General features: G+C 38.9%; 1 protein-coding gene across 1 annotated transcript in view; it reads left to right on the top strand.

Annotated features, from left to right (window-relative positions):
• The first annotated feature begins 250 nt into the window (after positions 1 to 250).
• Positions 251 to 26814, top strand: part of MYRFL (myelin regulatory factor like) — a 42152-nt gene continuing 15588 nt past the window's right edge. The window contains exons 1-13 of the mRNA XM_071549960.1: positions 251 to 322; positions 6932 to 7022; positions 10705 to 10772; positions 10867 to 11131; positions 12266 to 12357; positions 14131 to 14278; positions 17348 to 17543; positions 18357 to 18433; positions 19683 to 19793; positions 20363 to 20453; positions 23200 to 23400; positions 23780 to 23888; positions 24361 to 24470. Coding sequence (XP_071406061.1) covers positions 277 to 322; positions 6932 to 7022; positions 10705 to 10772; positions 10867 to 11131; positions 12266 to 12357; positions 14131 to 14278; positions 17348 to 17543; positions 18357 to 18433; positions 19683 to 19793; positions 20363 to 20453; positions 23200 to 23400; positions 23780 to 23888; positions 24361 to 24470 — 1605 coding nt within the window. The 5' untranslated portion in view covers positions 251 to 276. The remainder of the gene's footprint in view (positions 323 to 6931; positions 7023 to 10704; positions 10773 to 10866; positions 11132 to 12265; positions 12358 to 14130; positions 14279 to 17347; positions 17544 to 18356; positions 18434 to 19682; positions 19794 to 20362; positions 20454 to 23199; positions 23401 to 23779; positions 23889 to 24360; positions 24471 to 26814) is intronic.

The following is a 26814-nucleotide window of genomic DNA, read 5'->3' as shown; positions in this document are numbered from 1 at the left end:
TACTGACTGGATAGAACACACATCACCTTCATCTTGCCTCAAAAGCCTTGTCAGATTTTCCTTTGTGTAATTGAAGTTCTTTATGTACAGCCTAAGGTATAACCCTGGCTGTAGCTATGGAGGAATGAAGCCAGCTGGGACAAAGTCATTGAAACTTCTGACAAAAACATGAAGTGTTGTTTGGCACGTTTGTAATCATCTGGAAGAGAGAGAGTGCATTTTTCTCATTGGGAACTGTCAAGTAGTAGGAAAGCAAAACACTTCTACTGGCTTTTCATGGATGTGGTGGGAGAAAATGAGGCCTTACAGCAGTTCTTTGAAGGTAAGTCGAGTTTCAAGAGAAAATCTTAAAAATATTTGGTGGCAGCAAAAACATAGTAATTTTTTAGGGGTAATTGAGGAAGGAAGGAGGAAGAAGAGCCCTGAAACCCAAAGCTCTGTTTACGGAAAGATGTAGCGTCAGGCAGTACCAGAATGAAATTAAATAGTACAAATGGTACAGATGAGCTGCAGAGCTTTTTTGTACTCTGGCCAGAAGACCAAAGGAAAGGTGGACCCAGCAGAGCCTGCAGTACTGCCATGGTAAATGCCTTGCAAAAAATCTGGGTAGTGAATAAGGTCTCCTTTCAATTTGTCACTTCTGAAATCTTTGTGATTTTCATGAGCGCTCTGCTCAATCAGCATGTCAGGTTAAAGAGAGTTTTCTTTCTAGTAGTATTCTTCTGAAATGGCCTGACTGTAGTTGGTAAAATGGTAGTTGTGGCAATATTCTCAGGATCCTACTGAAAAGGTAAACTTGGGTATTTTTGGCCTTTTCCTGGGATCATCTGTCATTCTGTTTTCCCCATGATGTTTTCTATTCCAGCACAATACATTAATTAATTAATTTCCTGACTTACTACACAATTTATTTTCTAATAGATTCCATGATAGCATTTCTTAGGCCTTGCTATAATGTGGTCAAAAATGGCTGTTCAAAGGCTTTTTATTTTTTACCAAGTGTTTTCTTCAGATTGTGCTTTGCCTCTATTTATTTATTAGATACATTAACCTTTCTATTCTAAACTGCTTTATCTGTATTTGTTTTTCTTCTAATACCTGTACAGGTATTCATGTGATACTGATTTCAAAGCAAACTTTACCTTTCTGTAGTGATTTTAGTTTTTTCCCCTGCCCTCTGTTGGCCTTAGTGACAGGTGGTAATTGTATTATTTCAAACTAGAAAACTGAAGATACTCCAGCATTGATCAAGAAAATATATTTAAGCCAAGAACTTTGAGTCAATGAGCCATGATCTAGGGCTGCTAGCCAGCAACTGTGTTTTTATAGATGTTAGAAAATTTGTACCATGTTCCTTAAATTAAGTTATGGAGATGAAAAGCTAATAAACTTTCTTAGGTTTGCTTTCAGCAACATATTTGTTTTTATTAGGCTGTTTGTTCAACTACTATATTGCATAGCTGTTAAAATAAGGTGGATGTGAATTATATAAATCTCGAATTTTTTTAGGAACCTGCTTGGAAAACATGACTTTTCAGGGAGTATGCACTAGTTTCTGTTGGCTTTTGTGACAATGATACTGTGATGGTAGAAGATACTGCAGAGATTTTGTCTATATGAGCTCTTTAACTAGAATTACTATTTTTAATTCTATAATAGGTTAACTCTTTTTGGAAGGTAGCTTTTTAGTCTGTGCCAGTGTGAGAGGAAGAAGTCTAGTTGATTCTATTTAATTGCAGGGAAAATGAAACATCTTGGTATATCATGTCCCTTTAGTAATGTGTGGTTCTGCTTTGTCACACCAGAATGTGACAGAAGTCTGCTAATGGCATGTGGTGTGCAGAGATGCTGGACACAGATTCATGTGAAAGCTACAGGCAGTAAGCACTCATGCAGCACAGGGTAGGCTCCTCTTGCTGTTATACCATAGGTAAGTCTTGACAGGGAGCAAGCTGAACTGAAGTCGTGATTGCTGTCTTTTCAAGTAGGGATTACATTTATGAAATGCAAAGCCAGCTCTGACTGATGGTCTCTCTGCAACTTAGCAATACAGTTTGTGGGTTGCCTTTATACCACCACCTCAAGAAGCAAGAGTCCTAAACTGCTAGTGCTGATTTGGTGCCCTCTGCAATGACTCAATGCAGTGTTAGAACATTGTCTTTAAAGGCTGTGGGAAAGCTGAATCCAGCAACATCAAGTGGAGCATAGTGCTACTGAGGGAGTCTCTCTGCCTCTGCTGTGGTTGTTCTATCTTAGACAGTTAGCTGGCAGCTAAGTTCATTTATAGATCTGCTTTGCAAGATGATTTGAAATTCATGAGCAAAAGAAATCCCATTTACCCTGTTGCTTTAATTCCTTATAGTGCATGTTTGTTTTGCTACTTGTTGGGAAGATAAACTCATCTGCAATATTGAGAAGGGACAGTCTGAAACAGGATTTTTTTTTCAAGGAAAGTGAGATCATTGTTTTCCTACTGGTCACTTCTTTCAGTAGTTAATATACCTCTTAGATTAGGAATGACTGGAATTTCATTTTGGCTTTTTCTCATTCAAGTAAATGGCTTTTCTCTTGCCACATGGCTTTTTTTGGGGAAGTTGTTGTCTTTTATTCAGTTTCATTTCACTCACACACTAGAGATTTCATCTTTGATGCAGGTTTTTTTCTATGGTTTCTGTTGAAAAGAGTATAATTAAAACATTTTGCATTTTAGAATAAGTAAGTTCCTGTTAGTCAAGGGAAGGTCAGAACTCCTAATTAGCATTTCTGCCTGTATGCAGCAGAGCAATCGGTTCTTGCTGATGTTATCAATGGGTTGAGAAACCTGATGGGAAGGTCAACCTAGTTACACTGTTGAACTCAGTGTTCTGTTTTTTCTTGTTAGGAGGTACATTGCAGTGTCTGAAATGCATGTGTTTGGTCTCAGTGTTCTCTGCGATCTAAAGAAGTCTCTTAGTGGAATCACCACCTCTCTGTGTACTCATGCTCCTGCATGGGTTATATGGAATGCAGTTTAGAGCTCCTGGTAAATAAATTAGGCCACTGAACATGCATGTCCTTAAAAACTCGAAATACTTAAAGTCCAGAAGTGCTTCATACCATTTTAAGGATAAGAGATTGATACAGGAATAAAAGACGAAATGAGACATTTAAAATATTGACAGTAAGATTTGCTTCTCTGGAAAATGTCACTTTGGGTAAAAAAACATCTATCTTAACACAAGCTCACTCCTTACCACTTGAAGTCACAAGTCTTCCTGAAGTTGCATAACCTCGACTGTGATACCTCCTGGTTGGCTGCAGTGCTGCCAGCTACAAGTGGTTTGTCCTTAACCTTTCCCTGGCTGTTGCTGCCATGTGTCCGGGGTCCATGTCCATAGCTCTGCAGCCTGTGTCAATGATACCAGGTCTGTTCCAGTCAAAGTGAACTGGACTATTGTGAACAACTTAAATGGCAGTTAGTCCTTGGAGTCGTGTAGCATGGAAGAAGGGACTATAAGCCCTGTAAGTAATACTTAGCTTAGTGTAAGTCAATGGGGTTCAGCTGAACTTTCCACTGAGCCCGTATAATGTTGCTCATAAAGTGCTGAGGCCTGTTTTAGTGGCACAGTATCTCCACATGGAAATCAGTCAGTAATTCTCAAGCAGAAACATATCCATCAAGTTGCAAGGGTCTGTAGCAAACATGAATTTGCCCATTCAGCAAGCAGGTATTGCTGTACATGGACCATGTTCCATGTGCTGTTTTATACCTCAAGCTGTATTTAACAATTGTTCCCTGTGTGGAGTAGCTGATGTTTTAACGTGAACCTTTCTATACATAGCTGGTCTTGGCTGGGTACCTCCTGGCATCCTCTTTTAATGTCAGAAAATGATCAGTTTAGTATTGCCTTTTAGTCAATACTATTTCTCTGTCCCCCATCCTTCACTTTGCATTTAGATACCCCTGAAAAGGAGGCAACTGATTTAAATGCAGATACAGATAAGCCACTACATGGAAGTGTTGGGAGAATTAAGGCAGGTTTTTAAAGGAATTGAGACTGTTGGTTGCAGGACCATAGAGTAAAGCTCAGGAGCCAGGTGATGAGAGGCTTGTGACTGGAGTAAAGGAGGGGATGTCAGTCAAAGAGCAGCTGACAGGTTAGGAGGCTGATGTTCGTACTATACCTTTGGGGCCTGCACCTGGCTAGGGACAGGCTAGGCTAGAATGGGCAGGGAAACAGAAGGCAGAGGTAGAACTGACAGGTTTTAGGCCTGGGAACAGAACAACAGAATATCAAGCTTATGAAGAAATGGGAAAAATACATAATCATATGCAGCCCATGACTGCAGTCTTTGTTCTGCAGACATCTCTGTGAAACCCCAGCCGTGGGACTGCCTTGACCTTTCACATTTGTTCTCTTGTTGGGTAGCTGGCACTCCTGCACAGTGACACTAAAGTTGAAAGTGTCACTCAGTGCAGACTCGTCCCTGAGGTGCCCAGGCACAGTGTGGTGTGAAGTGTGCCCTGGGAGCAGAGATCCCTGAGTTTGAGCTGATAATTGAGGCTGCTGACTCCACGTATCCTCCAGGTGCCCTTAGCCAGGCACACAGTTCTGCCCAGGAAGCCAGGTGTTCACAGAGGCCTTTCAGCAGGGCTTTTCTTGCCACATACACAGTTCTCTGCTCTTGCAAGCACCTAACATCCAGTTGAGTGACTGGCTTGCATACTGCCTGTAAATATTAGCAACTAACTGTGATCAAAAGCCTGTGAAATAGTTACCAACTTTTAAAATAAATTTGCATATGATCCAACAACAACTCCTCTATTGAAACAAATGCCAATGCAAGCACATGGTGCTACTGACCTGGAAAGTACATTCAGAAAGAAAGAATGAAGTTCGACAGGGCAGCAAAGTATACCAGCTCTTCCATGCACCTGCATCACAAACATTCATTAGTGGTGGCCTATCTTCTTCCTGGTGTGCTTCCTCCTTCTCTTAGCATGGAATTACTTATTCTTTCCTTCCCCTCCCCATTTAACTGTTCATGCAAAGTAGAGAGATTAAGAAGGAATACTACATATTGCTGTTGTCATCACTTAGCAACAGAGCTAATCTCTGGACTATGAGATGCCCATTTTGAAAGGCTTTGTCCTTGTTCAATTCATAGCTGTATTCTTTGATTAAAAAGAGCCTGTCTCTAACCTTGGTCCAAATGAAGGGTTCTTGGGTTTGTGGTAGAGGAAGAACACTTGGTATATGACCTCTGGCCTCATGTTAATAATAAAATTATATAATTCTGCATGATGGCTAGGCAATTTGAACAGGAAGAACAGGTGAGTAAAAGAAGTAGATGACTGAATAATTTTCCTGTGGACTACATTAGTAGAAGGAGAAGTGTTTGTGGATCAAGGTGGGGTTATCCTACCTTCAGACGTGAAGATTGAAAAGGTGAGAATTCAAGAAGTTTGAGGAAGGCTGCTAAGGAAAGCCACGCTCTTCTGTACTCCAGCTGGTTTGCTAGGTGCTCTGTTGGTGCTTCACAATTTTCCACATTAACGATTTTGGTGAGGCAAGTTGGTACACTTCACCTATTGAGTCTGTTCTTCTCTGGTGTGTGGAGAACAGGTTTATATACAATATACTGAGATGCAAACATCTATCAATAGAGATATGTGCAAGTGGCTGTTCCTCAGTGAAAGGCAGTCAAAAATTAAGCCTGCAGCAGCAATAGGTAAACAATACCTAGTTTAACCTGTGATCACAAAGTAATTCACGAAACGTTTATTAGCAATGTAAATTTATGTATTAAGATAGACACATGAGGGAATTCTGTGCAAGGTGGTGGATTTTTAGATGTTGCTTCCAATTGTGTTCTTTCTAGACACTGGATCAAGAAGGAACAGTATCAGACAGAGACATCAGAAAACAACTGAAGATTTATTAGGGTATGACTTCTTACTGTGCAAGCCAGTACAGTGAGAAGACAGCAAATGCCCCAAAGGCAGTTACTTCTCTGCTCAAAGGCAGTGATTAACCTTTTGTGTTCTTTGCTGCCGCACAGCTGAAGGGACATGGCTGGTGTCAGGCACTGGGGGCTGAGCCATGCAGCTCTGGAAGTGTGGGCTGGTCCATTTTGTCTTGTGTAGAAGTGGGACAGAGCCACATGCAGCTCAAGCACTAATGTCAAGGTCCTTATCTTGTTTGTTTTCTGCCTGGCCACTCCTGTGTGTGTGGAAGGCTTGCTGCTGGGGTGTGGTGCCTGCAAAGTAGGTCTGCTTGGCTGAGTTTTTGAGAGATTTCTGGTTGACTTTCTACAAAAGTTGTCATGAAATCCGGAAACTTTATAATCATAAAATCTGTTTATAGCCTTTAGTTACCAAGCAACAAAGGGCAAAGTACTGAACCTTTCTTTTTGTTAATACTTTTAACTTGTTAGTGGGCTGGGTTTTTTTTTTTTTTTGGTAGAATAAAAAAAAAGCCACCAGTTAAACATTTCTAAAGCTTTATTTCTCCTTTCTTTAAGCTGAGATGGTGGATGTTTAAATTGGGTGTTTCAGAAACTCACATGCAGTACTGTGTGAGGAAATGTCTGAGCTTCGACCCAGCAAACTGTTTGGACCCACTGTAAAAGAGTTGAAAATTATCTTCAAAAGCCTTTTTCCCGGTTATAGAGTGGGGTCCTTCATCCTGCTGCTGCGATAAATTTACTAAAGCCTTAATGCCATGCATGCATTGTTCTTGGCCTGGTGCTGCCCTGTCATTGGCATCTGCCCCTGCATTTCTCATGGGTTTTTTTCCCCAGAGTGATTAAACCAGAAGTGTAATCCACCTGTTACGCATGAGGCAGGATGGATTTGGTTTTCTTTTCTGTAGGAGCATGGGCAGCATTACTTAGTATAAAACATTGATTATTCCCTCAGAATTTCTGTCTTTTTTATTTATAATTTTAGGGCAAGATGTCCATGGAGCCTTGGAGAATCCCATGGTGGATACAAGCATGTTAGAAGAATTCATTAGTAGTGACACAGAATTTGGAACTTTGTAAGTATTATAGCAATATGTATTTCCTCCCTTAGCCACATCTCTTGAATTGTTTTCATTAGTGCCATGATAAAATCTGAGTTTCAAGAGGATTGTGGCTCTCTTAATACTGTTTATTGAAGCTGTGTAAGAAAACTTGGGAAAAATGAGTTAGGGACAGTAATGGAAATATTGTTATCTTGTTCAACAGAACAAATCATAGAAGCCTTAGTTGATTCAAAACTGTTAAGCTAATTGTAACATTCAATGCAAAGCTGTTACTGTAACATTCCTGTAAGTGCTAGTTTATTGTGTAGGTACAGAATAAGTGATAGAAGTGAGACTAATGTATAATAAATTGAGAGAATAATGGAAATCTCACAGTTTGAGGAAAGCAGAGCTACTGTTTTCATCTTAATACTTAATTCAAGACAGAAACTCTCCATTAATCTCTTTTGAGACTAACAGATTCAAAGGATGTATTGCGCAAAGATTTATGGTCAAGAATGGAAAAATTATGGTCTATCAAAGACTTAAAATCCAAATCTTTTATCTAGACAATGGTCACACGACTGTTGTTCAATGCAAAATAGTGTTAAAAAACTGATAGTTGCACTTGCCAAGAAGCAGAGCAGGAGGGGATGTTTTAAAAATAACTAAATGGGATTTTTCATTCTAGACACTCAGCAGCATACAAGTTTGCTTACATTGGGCTAAATAGGCTTCTACCTGCTCCAAATCATGAATAATGAATTGATTCTCTCTGCCCACACTAAAAAAGTAAATAACGATGATGAGGAAGTTATATATAAATATCCATAACGTTTGTTTTTAGAGTCATTAAACATGCTTTAGGTTAACTACATTACTGAAATCCTGTATGACAACTTTAAAATATTATTTTGCTTTTATACACAAAATACAGCAGAAATATAAATGTGTATATATATGCTATTATGTAGCTTAGGTAAGTCAGATAGTTGGAATGATACAAAGTATTTACAGGCAAAAAACCCATCAATGAAGCTATAAGGGTTTGGGGGCTGAACAGAATTTTATACCAGTAGTACAGTCATTAAGAACATTTACTGAATCATTAAATCTCTACAAGTCAAATTATTAAGTGTTTGTATTGCATATTATTTGTGCATAAACAGAACAGAATCTCATAAAAGGAGCTTGCCAAAACATGTCAAAGAAGAACAAATGCAGATCACCATATTGGCATGTACAATACTGAATGGAGAGTGCAGTAAAAAGAGTGCTGTTACCACCAAGGTCTTGGGGACACCTGGAAATTTCCATTAAAGATCAGCTTGCATCAGAGAGGCCATCAGCATCACAAATGAAGTACCATGTGGTTTCCTCTTTTCCTACAGTAATAATTTCCTCTTCATCAGTGAAAGGAGAAATAGGGTTGCTTTCCTAAGCAGGCATTTAATTGATATACTGTATCTGTAATAGAGAATCATTGAAACTACAGATTATTCATTTTTCCTCAAACCCCCATAATATCAGTTTCAATAATGTTCTAACTTGGAGATATATCCCTACTACCTCTGTGCTTCATAAATACTTTTTTTCTCCTAGAAACTGTCTGTCCCTGTCAGTACCTTTTGTTTTCCTACACAGTGTGGGAACATCTGGTTGTTGCTGTGAGCTACCTGTGGACTCGTTCTGGCTTAAACTATGGTGTAGTTCTGGGTCTCACTTGAAGAGAGAAATCCCTTACCAGTGTCTGATGTAAAAGCAAAATAAAGTATTGCTAGCAAATATGATTTAATATAACCAAACATATATACCAAAAGGAAATAATTAACCTTTCAAATCTCAGGCATGGGAGTGGACTGAATTGTTGGACAAATAGATCAAAGCTCTTAATGTTAGTTGCATACTCACTTTCTACTTGAAAATCAGTGGAAAGCCACACGGCAATATGATTGGCACATCTGGTACAGAGCAGTGTGCTTGAAGTTCTTTAGAAAGGAATCAGGAGAGGTCATGGTTTCAGAAATTTACCTGTTTGTGTAAGAATAAAACAGCTAATGCTAAAAATCACAGACCACACTTCAGTTGTTTGGCCTTCCATGATGACCCCTCTAAGCAGGGATGTTACAACATAAATCTCTCCTGCTTGTCTGTGGGATTTGGCAAGGAGATGGCTGTCAATCACATGGAATTTCTTAGGTCACAGCTGAGATTCCTCTGATCATTACAAGACCACAGCCCTTGTAATGACTGTCGGGGCATTGCTGCCTTCCCATCCTGTGCCTCGGCATCTGCTCTCAGTCATGCTTCTACCAGGGGTTTGCAGGTGCTCTGCCATGCAGGGACCTTGCCCTACACAAGGTGCCAAGGGTGTTTCTCCTGTGCAATCCTGAGTGCCAGCTACCCTGAGCTTCTATGGAGGTGGCCCTGCTTTCCAGTCCAAGTGAACTGGGAGATGAGCTTCCTGCTTCTGTTGCTGCACAGAAGGCTGCAGCCCAGCTCTGCCTAATTCTGACACAGTGCAGTTACAGTTGTTTTCATAGAAGTGTTGGGATGATGGTACTGTGTGAGGGCTGTATGGGTCAGCATACCAGGAGCACCCTTTGTCACTAGCAAGAGAGCCCAGGTGCAAGAAATTTTTACTTTGTTACCAGTTAACACAAACTTTTGATAATTGATGTGTATTGAGATGAAAAAAAAAAAAAACCAAAACACTTGGAAACATCCTTTCGCCCTCATCCTTGCTGAGGCTCAATTTAGAGCTGAGTGCTTCTCCTTCCTTCCTGATTCCCAGGTGCCTGCCAATCCTCCTGGTCAGCCCTTCCTACTGCTTATTGATAAACTCAGCACTACAAATAATGGGTCAGCAATGATGTTTGGGTTAAAACATGAATGAATGGCTTCTCTTCCCTGAGGAATGGAGGGGTTTTTTTGGGTTTGTTTGGATTTTGAAGCTTTCTTGAGGTGGCTGTTGGAATGTACCTGTTAGTACTCCATATTTTCAATGCTTTTATGACTTGGGGATAGAAGCTATTAGTTATTGGTCCCTTGCTATGTTCTTCCAAATCAAGCAGAACTGGAAGATTATGTAGAACTGAAAATGAAGGCAGCTCTTTGCCCATGGAAACCCCATAATAAGCTTCTGGACTTTTTTGATGAGCTTGTAGAAGCTTGTATTTCAAACTGTGTTTCCCCCTCTTCCCTCTGCACTTGGGCTGTCTCTCATGGTGAGCAAGGTGCTAAAATGGTACCATCTGACAGAGGGAGACTGAGAGCACTTTGGCCAAACAATGATCTTAAGCAATTGGCTTCTGATAAAGATGCTACAGATCTTTAACCTGTGATTAGGGAGAATAGGCCTTAAATCCTTTCTGAGCTCTATATATTCAGAGTCACTGGTGTGCCCAGAGGTAACTGAAGAGCTGCTCATGGAAGAAAGGACAATCGAAGTCAGTGGGTTGTGAAAGCAGGGTTTGGGCAAGAACTGGTATGGATGGGGCCTTCCTGCATGGCAGAGGTGGGAGGGCCATAGGAGATGGGCTGATGAAGTGTAAGTGATGTTGCTCCTGTGAGAAGTGGCAGCAAACAAGGTGAGCAATGCTTCTTGAAGACCCTTGTCAGAAGCCTGGTGGCCCCCCATCTGCTTTCAGCATTGGCTGTTGTCATCCTGCATGTCTTGTTACTGTAGAAATTAAAATCTTTTTTTCATCTCTAGGCAAAGTAAGTTGCCAGACTCCCCACCGGACTCTGGATCAGAATCATGTTCTCCACCACAGCTACAGAGTAGGTGACATGAATTCAACTTCTCCTAAGACTGTAGCAAAGTCTCCAGCTCTTCTTCCTTGTCCTTATGTTCTCATCCATTTATTTCCTGCAGCCCCCCGGTATGATACCACGTCGCTCAGTGGGCTGCAACCTCCACTCCCATGCCCATCAGCTGTGGCACCCAGCAAGCTTCCCTGCAGGTTCATGGAGCCTTACTCTGACCCCAGTGCCACTGGGCATCCTTACACCACTTCCCAAGGCTGCTGCAGCTGCCTGAAGACGGAAAATGCTGTGACTCGCTGGAATCATTCTACATCCTCCAGCTGTTTGGGTTTTAATCATCCATACTTTCAGCCTAATGCATCTCAGATTTCTGGGTAAATGATAAAGCTTTTATTCAAAGGATGAGACAGATTAAAAAAAAAGGTAGAACTGGTACAGGACATGGTTTAAAACTGGTTGTAAATCCTTGCGGGTGTAGGGTTTTCCACAGGATGGCAGTGTTTAGACAATTTTGAAGCACTTGTGTTTGAGGGTTCTTTACAATATCTTAATTGAAGTTTGGATTGGAAATAGAACAGATTTCAATTTTTAAAACATTGGGAGGCTAAGGAGAGCTCAAGATGTGCTTCATAACTGGATGATAGAAATATTCACGTGTTTTGCATTGACTGTTGTAAGGATTTGTCCATAAAGATCTTGTAAGTACTTTAGTAGGTGACATGAGAGAAAAAAAATTGTTATATTTTTGTCATTTTTTTTAAGGTAAGCAAGTGAAATGGAATTCATATAGCATCTGCCATATTAACCCACCACTGTATTGTGGATACTTAATTATTTAAAATACACCAGTATTCTAACATTAACAGGTAAAATATGCTTACTAGTGCAAGCATACAACCATGACAGCCACTAAGAGTGTGTTGACATGGAGAATCCTTAATTTGAGTTCCTACTGGCCCTGAGTGAGACCTGGAGTTTGACCTATTTTTTCCCCCCCACTCAGAAGGAGTGATCATCTGTTAGAATATTCTAGTTTACATTCTGTAATATGAAAACTTTGGAATAAGATTTTTTCCTCTTCACAAAGGAACATTTTTTGAAATGTCACTCTCTGGTAAAGGGGAAAGATGTTACCTGCTACTGGTGTTTACTTTACAAGAACAAATGTGCATTCATGCTCAGTGCAGTACAATTATTCAAGATAAAAGCTGCGATTTTTATACAGATGTCAGGAAACAGTAAACCCCTGACACTTATACACTGTGCAAATTTTTTAAAAGATATAACTTTCTTTATTTATATGAAATTTTAACACAAAAATGTTTTGGAAGGAAAAAATTGGAAAATTCATTTTTAAAAAGCCAAAAATAATCTCCCCCCCACCCCGCATCAGAATGTGCATGACAATGCAGTTAAAATGGGATCATAGATACCTGGGTGTTCTTTTGCTATGATTCTATAATAGCTGTATTTAAACTTATGAGTAATGCAACATGTTTTTTAAAAAGTATTTCTGCAGCATCAGGCAAAAAAAGGAAGCTTTCCCAATTACTGGGAGATGTCACCGATTCTCCAGTGCAGTGTCAGAACTCCAGACAAGGTAAGAAGCTCTGTGAAGATGAATTTAATGTTTTATGCCATAGACAAATGAATACTTTAAGAGCACAGCTCCTGCTGGCTCTGAAAAGGTAGTAGTATTAATGGTCTTTACTCCACTACCAGGTTTGGAGGAATTCACCTTTTCAGTATTTTTGAAAACCAGGACCTATTTATATTTGAAGAGAGAAGAAACATTAGAGGTTCATATTTCCTGAGGATTCTAAGGACAGAATATTCTGCCCTGTTCCGTGTGTGAGTGAGCCTCCAGTACACAGATGATACCGTACTCTGCTGACCTTGCTTGGCGCTAAATTGGCTGGGCAGAGAAACCATCTCTTGTCTTAAAAGGGAATTAATGTGATGGATGAGTAAAGAGATTTCAGCTTCCCTTTATCACCTCCACTCTGTATTTTTCATACAAAGTATGTCCATGTGCAAGCTTGGTGAAAGCTGGATGTTCTTTCCCACCTCTTTGCCAAATTAATTTGTCTCATTGTTTTATCAAGATAAGAATGCTAAGCTTATACCAATTGATAAAAAAATCTTATCAGGCATGCACAGAAATGAATCAGCTTCTGTGAAGTGTGAGGCTCTCTACAAATGAACAGTTTGTAATGAACAGTTTATCTGAGGAATTTTCACCCTTGTCTGTTAATGAAAAATCTGAGAGTTGTTATTTTTTCTAAGTTATTTTTCAGCATTAAATCAATTTTTAGAACACTTTTACTAAGCAGCAACTGGATTTAGTAGGTTATTTTCCTTTGGTATCTATTATTTGATCAGTGTTTCTCGATTGTGACAAGTCCTATAAGTCAACATTGCTGGAAGGAGAAGACAAGCAGACACTTCTGTATCTAAAATTGCTATTGCTGTTTTTAATGCTTAAGGACATAGCTTTGAAATAGGCTTTCTTTGGGTGTCACTGTTACTAAAATCTCACTGACATGTGCATTGAAAAAAGAACACAGACATTGGTAAAAATGGCTTTGGGATCATTTAGAAATGAGGTGTGAATTTCTTTACTGTGGTGTTTTATGTAGCAGAGTAAAGACATATATATATGCCAGAAGCAGAGACTCGCTAAAGAACCTTGGGCCTGAAATGATTCAATAGGCTCTGCTTTCCTGTGCTGTCACTGGCTGTGGGTAGATCTTAGTTTACATGCTCAATTACATAATTTCTCCTATCCTTACTGCATTATTTATCTGTCTCCCTTATCCCATTCTCCTCTTTCTTCATAAAATGTATAATATCTGAGAGAACTGTGGTTGACCCAGCCTGTTTCAGAAATCTGTAATGTATACTGTGAAAGCAGTAACCAGATCAAACAGATGTAGTGGTGAATGTGCTTGCTATTGCAAAACTGTGCCTCCTTGTATATTTTTCAGTTTAAATCTGTAGTAGAGAGAATGGGAAACAAATGTAATTATTTTGCTTAATTGCTTCTTGCATTGTTGCAGATGGGCAGTAAAATGCTTTGCTTTCCTTTCCCCAACTCCCCAAAGGAAACTATCCATCCTTTTTGGAGAGAATAAAAAATAGGAAGTGCTACTTGTGCAAATCAGGACAGCTGGAAAAGTTTATTTTCTAGAGGAAGGGAATATAATATAGTCTTTTGGAATAACTGCAAAGGACAATCAGATTTAAATATATATGCAATACATTTTGGATTTATATGTGTGAGTATATATGTAAATTTATTTATAAAACTGTTTATGCAGGATTTTTGGCTAGTTCCAAAAGTAATAACTGAATTGTCACTATCTCTCTACAGCAACTGTTAAGGACTGTGCTGCTGATGTGCAAGAATATGACAGTGATGGACAGAATGCACCTTTGGATAAATGCTGTCAAGTTCTAACATGGCATCCGTATCAAGCTTCTCAGTGGAACAGCTTATTTAACTCTAATTATGAAAAACTGTAAGCGCATGTTTGCACTTGAAAAATTGGTTTCTTGTGGGGCTTTTTTCCTGTTAGTGTAGTTTTGTAGGACACATTTGGCATCCCTTGTTCTTACTGAAAATAAAATCGGAGAAGGAAATATAACAGGCATGATGAAGTATGAACTTGCAAATGTATCAGCTAAGTAGAACTTTGAACACTGGTTGAAATTCATGCCAGGTTTTCTGATTTCCCTTCAGGGATTTAGGGGCAAAAGAAAAGTGAGTTAAAATACCTGTTAACCTTTTGTTTATTTTGCCAAGCACATTGGGGCAAGTAATTACTAAGCACATGGCACCTTCCCTTCTAGTGGCCTAAAACGTTAAACAAAAATGGAATTAGAAGGTTACAATATTATTTCTAGGCTCATATAACCTAAGTCTTAAAAAACTATAGACATCTGTGTATGGCATGCAACTGTTAAGTCAAAGATCTGGAGTTTTCCTGTGTAAATCTATTTTTTTTTCTCCACATGATCTGGGAAAGGTCATTCCAAGTTCACTTTACATCCCTGATTTTCTCTATTCTGATATTTAGTGAATGAACCCTTTTAAAAAATTAACCCTTTTTTACAGCATCTGCTTAATTCTTCAGGATAGGCACAAAAAATTGTCACTGTCTCCACAGGAATTGTATACAATAGTAAATTTTAATGTTGCTCCTGCCCAGCTTGCCTGAAACTCTCATGGGAGTTGAGGGTGTCTCACTATCAGGGCATAACATGTCTTACTGTGTGCCACCCAAACCCTTCTCCTAAGGTATTGACATAACAGGAGAGCAGACAGCTCAGTGTCCACACCTTTCTGCACCTTGGGAGCTGGATGGGTCTAGAAACCTCCAGCTGTGTATGTGATGTGAATTGTCACTCTAAATGGAAGTGGCTTCCAACTCTTGTTGCCCTTTCAGTCAATGACTATATGAGAGCCGTGTGCTGATGGTGGGAGATTGCTCTCCTGCCACTACCCAGGTACTTGTTTGTTCCCTGTGCACTTAAAATTGAGATTCCAGACTTGCATTTCTATGTGGCTTGAGTCAACAATGTGATGTTTGAGCACTGAAGTCTCCAAATACAGGCACTGTTGCCATTACTGTGGAAGGGTATTGAGATGTTATTTGCAGATGAAGTCTGTATTACTTTTAAGTGAGATCAACAGCTGTGCCATTGTTCCAAGATGCACCGTAATTAAACACATTGCACAGATTTCTGAGTAGTGATCCTCCTGTATTCTGTTAGCCTCAGAAGATTCACATGCTTGTCACTGCTCAGTGTAGATGGCTTGATCCTGTGCCTTCAAATTACTGTACCCACTTTAGGGACATTTCTCAGGTTAATAATTGCTTTCCATATTATTCATACAGTATTTTAACCTTTTGGTTATTTAATTTTCACAAACAAAATGCTGTTAGCTGAGGTAGATTCATTAGAAAATGTTCCTTTTCTACTAATTTTGCCCTGCATTGTGTCCAATGGCACTGTCTTGGCCCCTTATTAGTGGGGCTCTGTTTCAAAGATGTTGTCTGAAGACCTAAATTCTGAAGAGAAACAGAAATTTGAAGTATATTTCCAGTAGGGACAGTTGCATGACAGGAATATCCCTTCCTACCTAAAAGTTATTTACTGTAAGACTCATTGTTCTTTGTGTACTAAGAATAAAATATGTGTTTACTCTTAATTACTGCAAATTACATACTCAGAAAATTATAACATGAAATTGCTCTTTGGGAGTCATTCTTCCAGACACTTCAACTTGGAGACATGGAAATTTGTCATTTTGCTTCTCAAGCTTCTTGTCTGCATGCAACCAAATAGTCTGAAATTGGTTTAAGATTATGGGTTAATGAATCTGCACACCTAAATCTGGAAAATTACTCCTTTCCCTACTACAAAATACATACATTTCCTATATATATATAAAAAATTACCTATTGTGGGAAGAATCTGAAGAAGTTTTACTTCCTTAATAATGATGGTTTGAGGAGATAGTAGACACTTCGTTATAATTTTAAATATGAAGTAACACATGACTTAGTAGTTTTGAAATAATTACAAAATAGTTTTCCCTTTTTTCCTGTCCCAGATAACCAGTTATTGTTTGAAAGGGGAATTTTGTTCATAATTTATAAAAAGATAATAAAGTCTATATGGTTCTTATGAAGTCTGCACATTTTGATTTTTCCAACTAATAATTTGCAAATGAATGGAAGAGTTATGAAGAGCTATCTTCAATAATTGTGTTAATGAGTTTGTCAGTAGCATCAGACAAGATCGTCATTATCAAACTTTCATTAGCGAGAAAGGCCCATGCCTATATAAGAGAACCTTGCCATGTAGTCCTGTTATTTCAGAATTATCCATCACTTAAATATCTTCTGATACCTTTCCTTGTTTACTGTGAATCATAAGGACAGAATACCCTTGCTCCTTGGGTGACAAATTAACCCTTTGAATAAATCGAATAGGGTTGCTTTAGTTGGAGTAGGAGGGACAGCATATAAAGAAGAGTGTTTTAGTGATCTGGCCAAAGGGTCGGTACCAATAGCTTTTCTTTTAGCCTGAGTAAAGCCTTATTTGAGTCCCAGTGGCTTCTGCAGAAGAGCTTGGTGTGGGAATTTGTGAACGAAATAGGGAGTCTTGCTGGCTCATTAGCCTATTGTTGCCTGCAGCACGAGCTACTTACTGTTGTTTATAGCAATGTTACAGTGAATGACTGAATACACTAAAAGGTTTGGTTGTGATTTTAGGTGCACAGAGTTCCTTTATATCAGATTTATAAGTGAGGCTTATGTAAGCCTCTCTAGCTCTGGTTTCCAAACATTTCATATGTCAGACTAGAATTAGAGAACACATTACATGCATTTTCATTTTTACACCATGAGAGGCTATGAAGAAAATACTGGGAGAAATGGTGATGGTAAGGATGTATTTCAGCTCCCATTTGCCACTAAAAATGAGATGGATTTTCAGATCACATAAAAAAATGGAAACTCAAGATGTCACTCAAAAATGCCGGTACTTAAAGTTGATATTATTTCTTCTTGTTTTTGCAGACCTGCAGTAGGATATCACATTGTCACAGATAAAGGATTTAATTTTTCAGCCTCAGATGATTCCTTTGTGTGCCAGAAGAAGAATCATTTCCAAATCACAGTCCATATTAGAATCACTGGACATCCAAAATATGTCAAAACTCCGATGGGGGGGAAACCAATTGAAAAATTTTGCTTGAAAGCTTATGGAATTAAGGCAAGTATTTCTCCTCTTTGGGATTATTACTTTTTAGTTATTCATATAGTGAGGTAAATAACTGAAATTAACTTTTTTCTGAGTAATCTTTGACCATGATTTGACAAAAGAGAACTGTTTCAAGCTACTAGTGGCTTTTGTGTGGAACTTTTTTGCAAAAGAAAAAAAAAAGGATGTTTTATGGAAGAACCCAATTTTTCCAGTATGGGTCCAGAAATCTGCATTTACAGAATTAGTAAGAAATTTTAACCTTTCTGAAAGATTTTACCAGGCTTTTTTTACTTACTGCCAACATGCAGTGATTTAAAAAAACCCAGTTACTACCAGTTTTGCTTAATGCATTCTAATGCAGAAGAAATTAGTAAATGTTGCTGTCAGTGTTCCCATCTGAAGCAAAGTGCTGCTTGGCGCCAGTCCAGAAAGGTACAGAAATTGACATTAAAATAACTTATGGAACTACCTTACATATGGTCAGTTCCCATGTTGCATTTATGCTTTGGCATAATATGAGCCAATCACAGTTTGGATTCAGAAAGCATTTTTTCTTCTACAAATTAGTGCATGACTTACTTTTTCTTCCTCTCCCCCTTTTCTTTCAAATTGCATCCACAGAAAGATTTAGATCTTCAGACTAGCTGTCAATTATCAGTCAATCCTGAGTCAGTTCCTGTATTAACTTCTATGCAGTTCCATTAGAAATGAGAAAGATTTCACTGTTTCAGACAAAATTTGTCTACTAATTTTTGTTTCAGTTTTTACATGTTTGAATATTTAATCATTTTGTCCTTTTTGAAAATTATTTTCCCTTTATAGGTGGAAGCTCCAAATCAAATAATTACTATTGAACAGTCTCAGTCAGATCGAACCAAAAGACCTTTCCATCCTGTTAAGTAAGAATTTTCAGAAAATTATTCCATTTTATTTCAGTATATGGTTGGTTTGAAATGTGAAGTGGTTGTTTCTTGAAAACGTACAGTATGTCTAAGCCAGTTGTCAGATTTTTGTCCAAATGCTATTTTGGGTGCACACATAGACTCACAATAGTAACATATACCTGGTCACTCTTCATAAAGGAAAATTTTCAGCAACTTTACAAATGTGTTAAGTATGTCTATCCAAAATGTTTCTATTTGGCTAGCAACAGTCTTGTATGCAACTTCGAGCTGTATGGCAGATGCGTTTCCAGTCTTAAACAATGTCAGAAATGTTCCTGTCCTAGGTGGGCATGAGATATATTTGCAGTGCTTTGAAGGGGGAGTGCCTCTGCTGGAAACATACATGCAGCATCTCCCTGGAACTCTGCCATCCTTCAGCATCTTAACTCACTGGCAGAATCAATGTTGATTCTTCTGGCATGTGTGTCTCCTGTTGGAGGTGTTCTCTTCACTATAAATAATTAAATCAGCCTTACAACACAAAGAGATAAGACAGTGTCAAGTTAGACAGGACAGTGCTGGGATAAAGGCTGCACTATAATATTAGCGAAACTGAACTTTGAGCTTGGGACAAGAGGTGGATTTTCACTAAATCATCTCTATCATGACATTTTTCTTCCTTTTGTGTACTGACAAATAGATTCTGTGTGCATGTAAATTTTTTCTTACGTGGCTGTTAGGTGGACTAATTTTATCCCTACCATCTCTTTTATTTATCACTTCCAGGAGCAGTGCCACTATGTATGTGAGACAGGGGGGTCTGTTTTGTCCTTCCAGACACACAAACTAGGTGCAGATGAGAAAAAGGACAAACAGTAAGATCTATTAATTTTAATGTGGAAATTCAGGTCCAATAATAATCAAGCAGCTATTAACCTTGACAAACAGCAAATAGCCATCACATGGAACATGTACAGTTTTATTGCAGTCAAGACTGTACAAACAGACCAAGAAACACCAAACTTATTACTGAGAACAGTTTGCACTGCTGGTGCTTTATCATGTTTATCTCCTTAATGTAGTCACTGTTTATAATACTTTTTTAGAAACCAAGGTTACTGCATTTTTACTGGGGTTCCTCTGGTTTTTTTTTCATTTGTCAAGTTTTTCTTAGAACTGTTTTAATGAGTTTGAGGAACTCTGGCTTGAGCAGATAGATCTTCAAGTGCTTACTTCCCTAATCTAGTTTCCTTTTCTATTTCAGAGTTGATCTGCCAGGAGACCAGGTAACTAAAGTAACCTTGGGAAGGCTGCATTTCAGTGAAACAACAGCAAATAATATGAGAAAAAAGGGGAAACCTAATCCTGATCAAAGGTATTGAGGTATTGCTGTAGCTGGTTGGCCTGTGTGTTGGAAGTGGAAAAGAGAAGGTCTGCTTTAGAGTGAGGCTAATGTTTGTGAAAACTCTCAGTATTATCAAGTTTTATTTCTAATTCGGTGATACTGCTTAAAGGCCTCTTCCTCTAGAACTACAGAATTACACGGGAATAAAAAGCACCCAAGCCTCATCCTCATGGTTAGAGGTAGTTTCAGGAAATCATAGGCAGAATAATGACTGACAAAGTCAGGAAGGTAGAAAAACAAATAATGATAATTTTCTTCTGAAGAAGGAAAGGTTTTCATCTTTGAATTTTCATTACTTAAATTTGTCAACATTACTGTAACTTTTTGTTAATTTTCAGTAATTGTGGGATTTGTAAGAGCATGTTTCTTGAGGGTGACAAAAACCTTGTTTATTTCCTATTGTAACATACACACTTTTAAAGAAATTCTGGCTCTCTTTTTGTGTATCAGTAATAATAACTCTATTTAAAAGATTTTATTTTTTTCCATGAGAAGGTATTACTTCAATTATTGTCTTAATTAAATGAATTTCAAATTAGATACTTCATGCTGGTAGTTGGACTGTATGCTGTCTCTCAGGACCAACTTTATCTACTATCTGCAAATGTCTCTGAAAAGATCATTGTGAGGGTAGGTATAGATTTATATTGCTCTCCTGTAAAAGTGTTTACTGTTTTGTTATTCATGGGAGATTACAATGGGGAATGATTCTTGGGCATAGAATTACCACTGACTCAAAAAGACTGAGGGGAAAAAAATTACAATAGTAGGTTGTATGTTATCTTTTAATTATCACAATTTAAAAATATTAAAAGTAGAGATATAGAAGAATTTAAAAATAAAGCTGATGTGAATTCCAATACAAAATATGTTGATTTTTCCAGATTTCTTTTATTTGAGGTGAAACAATTTCCTGCACTTGCCAGGAATTTGGTAAATGCTTTCATTGGCTAGAGGCTTCATCTTCAATGGAGGATGAGAAGGAAAAAAATACAGGGAAAGAAGGCCAAGCAGTTCTAGGAAGAATAAGATTCATAGCTGTCTCTTTTCAGTATCTTTCCAGAGAGTCCCATCTCGTAGTAATATAGATATCAAAGCAGAAATAGGAAGAATTAGTCTCTTTTCCTCATAACCATTACTTTTCAGTCCCCTAATCCACATAAAGTTTTTCTTCCAGTACTCAGCTTTAGCCTCCAGTTAGACTCAGAAAAGAGAAAACACAGAGCTGTAGCGTAACGGGAGCTTTGGAGGATTAGAGCGAGGACAGAGAGAAAGCACAGAGCCCCCAGCATGAGTGGAATTGCAAGGGGGCTGCCAAGGGAAGGTGGGGGCTGCCAAAAGCTTTCAGTCCCAGCTGTGTGATCCATAGTTGGTGGCTGACATTTGAGCTGGGCGTTGAGCTGGGTTTTGGTTATTTCTAGGGTGAATATTATGGTTAGGGCTTAGAAAGGTGGGAAATGTGTAGGTGCCATGTAGTGGGGCTGCAAATGATGGAGAGAGCCTCTGGAAGATTGCAGTGTGGATCAACTGAAGAGCTGCTTCTTTTTGCATGGGCTCTTTCTGGTCCTTGCGTTGTGGAGAGGAATAGGTTTAGCATTTTGTCTTAGAGTTAAGTAAGACCAAGAGCTCTAGTGTATTAAGTGGTGCTGGGAAGGGGCTCCTAATGTAAGGTGAGGGCTGTCAAAAGCTATTAGTATTTACATCTGTTTTTGCAGGCCATTTCTTGGCTCCTTTTTGGCAGCCCATCATCTCCCTAGGCTTACAAATTATGGCCTGGTTTTAGCATTTGTGTTTGGAGAGAGCAAAAAGGCAAATATCCAGCATGTGGGGTATTGCACAGGGTGTTTGAAAGGAAGACGAGGTTTTTCAGATATTTTTGGTCCTGCCTTCCTTTTTGTCTGGATGTCCTCTTGTGCCATAAACCCTCTTCCGGCAGTTATGGTTAGGTTTTTGTAGGGCAATATGGCTGAGAACTCCTTTCTGGGTAGAGCTGTGAAAAGGCTTTGAAAGCAACGCCTGGAGTTCAGCAGTTCTCTGCCCTGCTGAGAAGTTTTATCATCCTGACTGTTGCTATGGGTTATTTTTATTTCAGGACACTGAAGAACTGTGTTTGCATCATTCTTGCATATATAGTTCTATAGTTCTTTACCTTTCTTTGTCCATTGATTTCCATAACACTGCTATCATCTGAATTTCTCTTTCTAGATCTAAGTGTCATGGATAGCACCTCTCTATTGATTTTCACATTTAACTCATTATTTTTACCTTACGAGATATATATTTTTATGTAAGATTCAGAACTTTACATTTTTCTATTATTTTTATTATGAAGTTCTTTTGAAATTTCAAAGAAGAGGGCTCCTTCAATATCCGTGAGATAGTTTTTTGATAGGAATCCATGGAATGACATTTTGCAGACATTCCCACTATTTCAGACAAAGGAAAAGAAGGCAGAAAAGCAGAAAGGTCAAGTGGCTGTGGTCTGAAGTGGTGAAAATATCAACAGGCAAGCTGGAAAGAAAAAAGTCATTTTCCAGACGTCTAACAGGGCTTCAGTGGCAGGGTAAAGTGAGTCAGCCACTGGCTACCCTGAAGTGGCAAAGTTGTACAAATGCACTGGAAGAGAAAGCAACTCATGTTCTGGCACAACAAAACTACCAGCTGAGTAGGGGTTGTCAGGCATATCAGATCATGCTCTAATTGTGACAAACAGTGGTGAGTTCACAGCACTATGCCTTGTAGGTGGCAAAGCCTTGTGAAAGTCTGGCTTCTTTAAATGACTGCAAACTTTTTATCATGGTCATACTTTTGTTCAGACTCAACTTTTAAAGCCTGAATTCCAAGTAAAAAAGGAAACAAAACCAACCCAAAATTAAGTATTGAAATCAAATACCTTTTCTAGTTAAACGCAATCTGCTGTTTTATTGATGTTCTTAGAAAGACCCCATTTCCTTAACATTAAATTTCTAATATGAGTTAATTTAGAATATTACAGAGAATTTTATGAACCTCATGTATTTAATATCTGCTTTGTTTACTTTTTTCTGATTTTCAGTGTCAGCTAAATTTACTGGAAAATAAAGAATGGTTATTTGGCATAATATCAAAGATAAAATTTAGAAAGCTTTGGACATTGACAACTTAGCTTAAGGTGATAATAAAGTAGAATGCAAAGGGAAAAGCAATGAGGCCAGTGCTGTGTGAGCAGGAACACTCAGAAGTGACTCCAGTCTGTTTTTTCTCTTGTGTTAGAAAAGCCATTGAATACAATTTGAATATTCAAGATTTGTCATTTTGTTTTCCCTGAATTTTTAATGGAAGAAGCAATAGTACGTCCATGCTATACTGTATCTTTAAAGAAAAGGTTTTCTTCCAGGCATCTAATCCAGGGCAGTTTGAGAATGACAGTGATGTACTGTGGCAGCGAGGACACATTCCAGAGACGATAGTCTATCATGGTCGAGTAGGAATTAACACAGATGCACCCGACGAAGCACTGGTTGTCTGCGGAAACGCAAAAGTTATGGGCAGAGTCATGCATCCGTCTGACAGCCGAGCAAAGCAGAATATCCGCGAGGTGAGGACTGTGGAGCATTTAGGGCATTTATATTTGCACCACAGCACATGTGTGGGTCATTGTTCTGACACGTGAAGCAGATTCTTTATCCTGGGCATGCTGAAATGCAGGCCTAAAGAAACCAGATGTACTACTGTGCTCTATAGAATCACTGCCTCTGGACTTGGGAGGAGGCTGTCTGGGGAGGCTGGGAGTTTTCAGACTGAAGGGCAGCTGGCTATACAAACACAAACAGCCCTCTGATAATGGGGAGTGGGAAGATTGTCCATCTTTTTCAATGTGAAGACCAGCCAAATGGTTGTGTCAGGCCGGTTGCTGTCTCAATGATGTCCTAGATGCCATTCTTTCAACATGTAAATCTTGGTATTTGTCCAACTAGGTCGATACGAATGAGCAGTTGAGAAGAATAACACAAATGAGGCTGGTGGAATATGACTACAAGCCTGAATTTGCATCTGTTATGGGAATAAAAGATACCCATGAAACAGGTATTCAGGCTGCTCTGTTCCCGTTTTTCATTAGCATCCACTGTTATTCATTGTGCCATAGTGCCTTTTAAGATCCTGCTATTCCATCTTCATTTCTTGTGATACTGCAATTGCACATTCTACTGTGTATCTCTTGTGATATAAAAATGCCAAAAGCAAGTATTTCTACTAATTTTACAACCTCTGTTTCAATTTTTAAAGACAGGAGGTTATTTTTCTTGAGGTTTAATGATAATGAAGTATGTGATTACAAACGATTTTGTTCTTATTGCAGAGAAATGAGAATTATAAAGTTTTCTGTTTGTTTTCTGTGGAATGGGAAAAAAAGTGAAATCCTGGGTGTTTCCTACCAGAAAGAAATTCTAGATTATCTTTGACTCTCCTGTAATTTTTAGGATGGTCAACAGAAAGTGCATAACCATGGAATGGCACTGTACTTCCTGATCTTAGTTTTTGTTATCTTGTGAAACAGGAATAATAGCCCAGGAAGTGAAGGAGCTTTTACCTGAAGCTGTTAGAGAAGTTGGAGATGTTGCTTGTGATCATGGAGAAAAAATAGAAAACTTCCTCATGGTTGACAAGGTATTGTCTCGAAGGAAAAAATCTCCAATTACGATACTATATAAACATACTGTAAAAGAGAAAAGGAAAAAAACCTAACTTTTCTGAATAAAAGTGGATAGTGATTTCATAGCATTGGTTGAACAAGTGGGACTCCAAAACATTCTTTTATGTTTAACTATTTCAGTCAATAGTGTTCCAGAAGTAAATTAAGCAATGATGGCATTCTATTTTTTATATAAAACTTCCTTATTCTAATCCTGGTAATAACCTCTGCATACCAAATACAAATGTGTGGCTTGTGTGCAGGGTTTTTTTGCAATCTGAAATCCTTATTATAACTTCAAAATCATATACTAGAAAATGTTTATGGCATACCAAGTAATTACCACAGTCATGGATTGGAAATAATGCCTTAGTCTATTGCCTGTTCTCTCTTCCCCTCCTTTTCCTCTAGAAATAGGACTGCAAGGGATTGCCAGTCAGAGTCCAGTCACACAGGACTGCCGACAGTGCTTGCCCAGAACAAGCTGTCCCTCTGTTGAGCAGTGGTTCACCTCAATACTGTTGAATAGGAGACTTTTAGAAAATTGCTGAATTTGGTCAGGGTTCCAACCACCATCTAGATACTCAGAGAAGAGCAGTGGTGTTAGATGGTGACGCTAGGTTAATTTTTCCCTTTAGCCTGTCCTGTTTTATTTTGTGACAGTTGCAGCATCCTTTACATTTTTAAGCCCCCACAAAATTCCTTTGGGGTAGTCAGTTTGGTGTTGGTTTTTTTTCTGACAAAATTTTAGGTTGGACAATCAAACTTTTGGTTTGTATCTCTTTTTTGCTGAAATATCACACAGAATACCATCTCAAACAGTGCCTCACAGAACTGCTGTTTGGGCCCATCGTGTTCTTTCTGCTCCATACCCTGGCTGTCTTAGATGATGCATGCCAGGATGCCTTCCAGGGATGTGACCTAGCAAATGGAAATAGCTTACTTTCTACTTCACATCTGCAGGGCATGATTCTGCTGCGTATGTGGCCCAAGCAGGAATGGGTTGTTACAGCAATGGCTTATTTGCTGTTTAGCATTTTCTTACCTTATCCAGTGCTGGGATTACTTCACAAACACTTGGATGTTTTAGTATGGTTAGGCACACCTGTGCTTTCTCCTCTTTCTCCTTACACATGTGGCAGAGTATGTGAGTGTCAGTTCTGTGACCTTTGGGGTGACAGGTTCAGGAGAGATCTGTGTCTAACACTTTAAGATGTATATTGAATTTAGAGATTTGGAACCTCTGTTGTCCAGGTTGAACAACTGATTTAAATTTCTGGAGCTCCCAAACCCACAATAGCTCAGCAATTTGAGTAGCAAATGGATAGGGCTCCGTATTTTTGCTTTCAGTTTGGCAGGTGATGAAGCCTTGAACTTTATTATCTCGTGTTCCAAGTTTAGTTCCAAATAAGCAGGATATTGTCTATTGTCGTTTTGTCTCTTTGTCAGTTTCCAAGTTACAGAGACCAGGACCAGTGGATCACTGTGTGGGTGTAACCAAATCTGTATATTCTACATCCTCTATGTAATTTGTGATAAACTGTTAATAATGGATCATTTGCAGCAGCTGCCCAGGGCACACCTGACACCTTAGGCTACAAGCTGGGTGTTAGAGAACCCTGCAAGGCATGGGAATGGTTCTATCTTCACACCAGTGACTCAGCTGTGATAACTCCCCTCTAGGGAGACATCAGCACTTCACACCCAGCCTGAGGGGTCATGTCTGCTAATGGGCTATTAGGGACTGGCACAATAGGTAGCTGCAATGACCCAAACCATCAAAGATTTCAAAAATATACCATGACTCACAGAATTAAATCCCCCACTGTGGAACTCCCAGCCCTGGGGAAGGCACTGGGCATTCCCACCTGTAGCTGAGCACATATAATCTTGGGGTTTGAGGATTTCTGGCGCCACTTGTTGAATCCAGAGAAGGACTAGAACCTCAACAGGACTGTGTCTGTCACTCTCAACAAGACTCTGACCATTATCCTCACCAATAAGTCTTCCTTTCCTTTTACTTTGTACTTAGGGGGACCATGTGGTGCTCAGCACGGGGGCTAATGAACATCACTCTATTTGTGCCCCAAGGTGCTGGGTTATACATTTGGTTTTTGTGGGTAAAAACTATTTTTTTTATTGGTATCATTGTGTTTATTGTATTCTTTTCAGTAAATTGTAACTCTAACTTGTAATCTCTCTTGAGTTGGGTTCATTTCCCCTGATGGTTTACCTTTAAACCAGCACAGTCAGTTACCTATTTGGAGAAGTTGAACTCTGTAAAACTACTTGATTGCATTACACATTTGAAGCAGGCCC

This window comes from Pithys albifrons, chromosome 3 (assembly GCF_047495875.1).
Source record: "Pithys albifrons albifrons isolate INPA30051 chromosome 3, PitAlb_v1, whole genome shotgun sequence".
NCBI classification, from domain to species: domain Eukaryota; kingdom Metazoa; phylum Chordata; class Aves; order Passeriformes; family Thamnophilidae; genus Pithys; species Pithys albifrons.
Note: the sequence above shows the minus strand (reverse complement) of the source record. Positions and strands in the feature narration are given on the sequence as shown.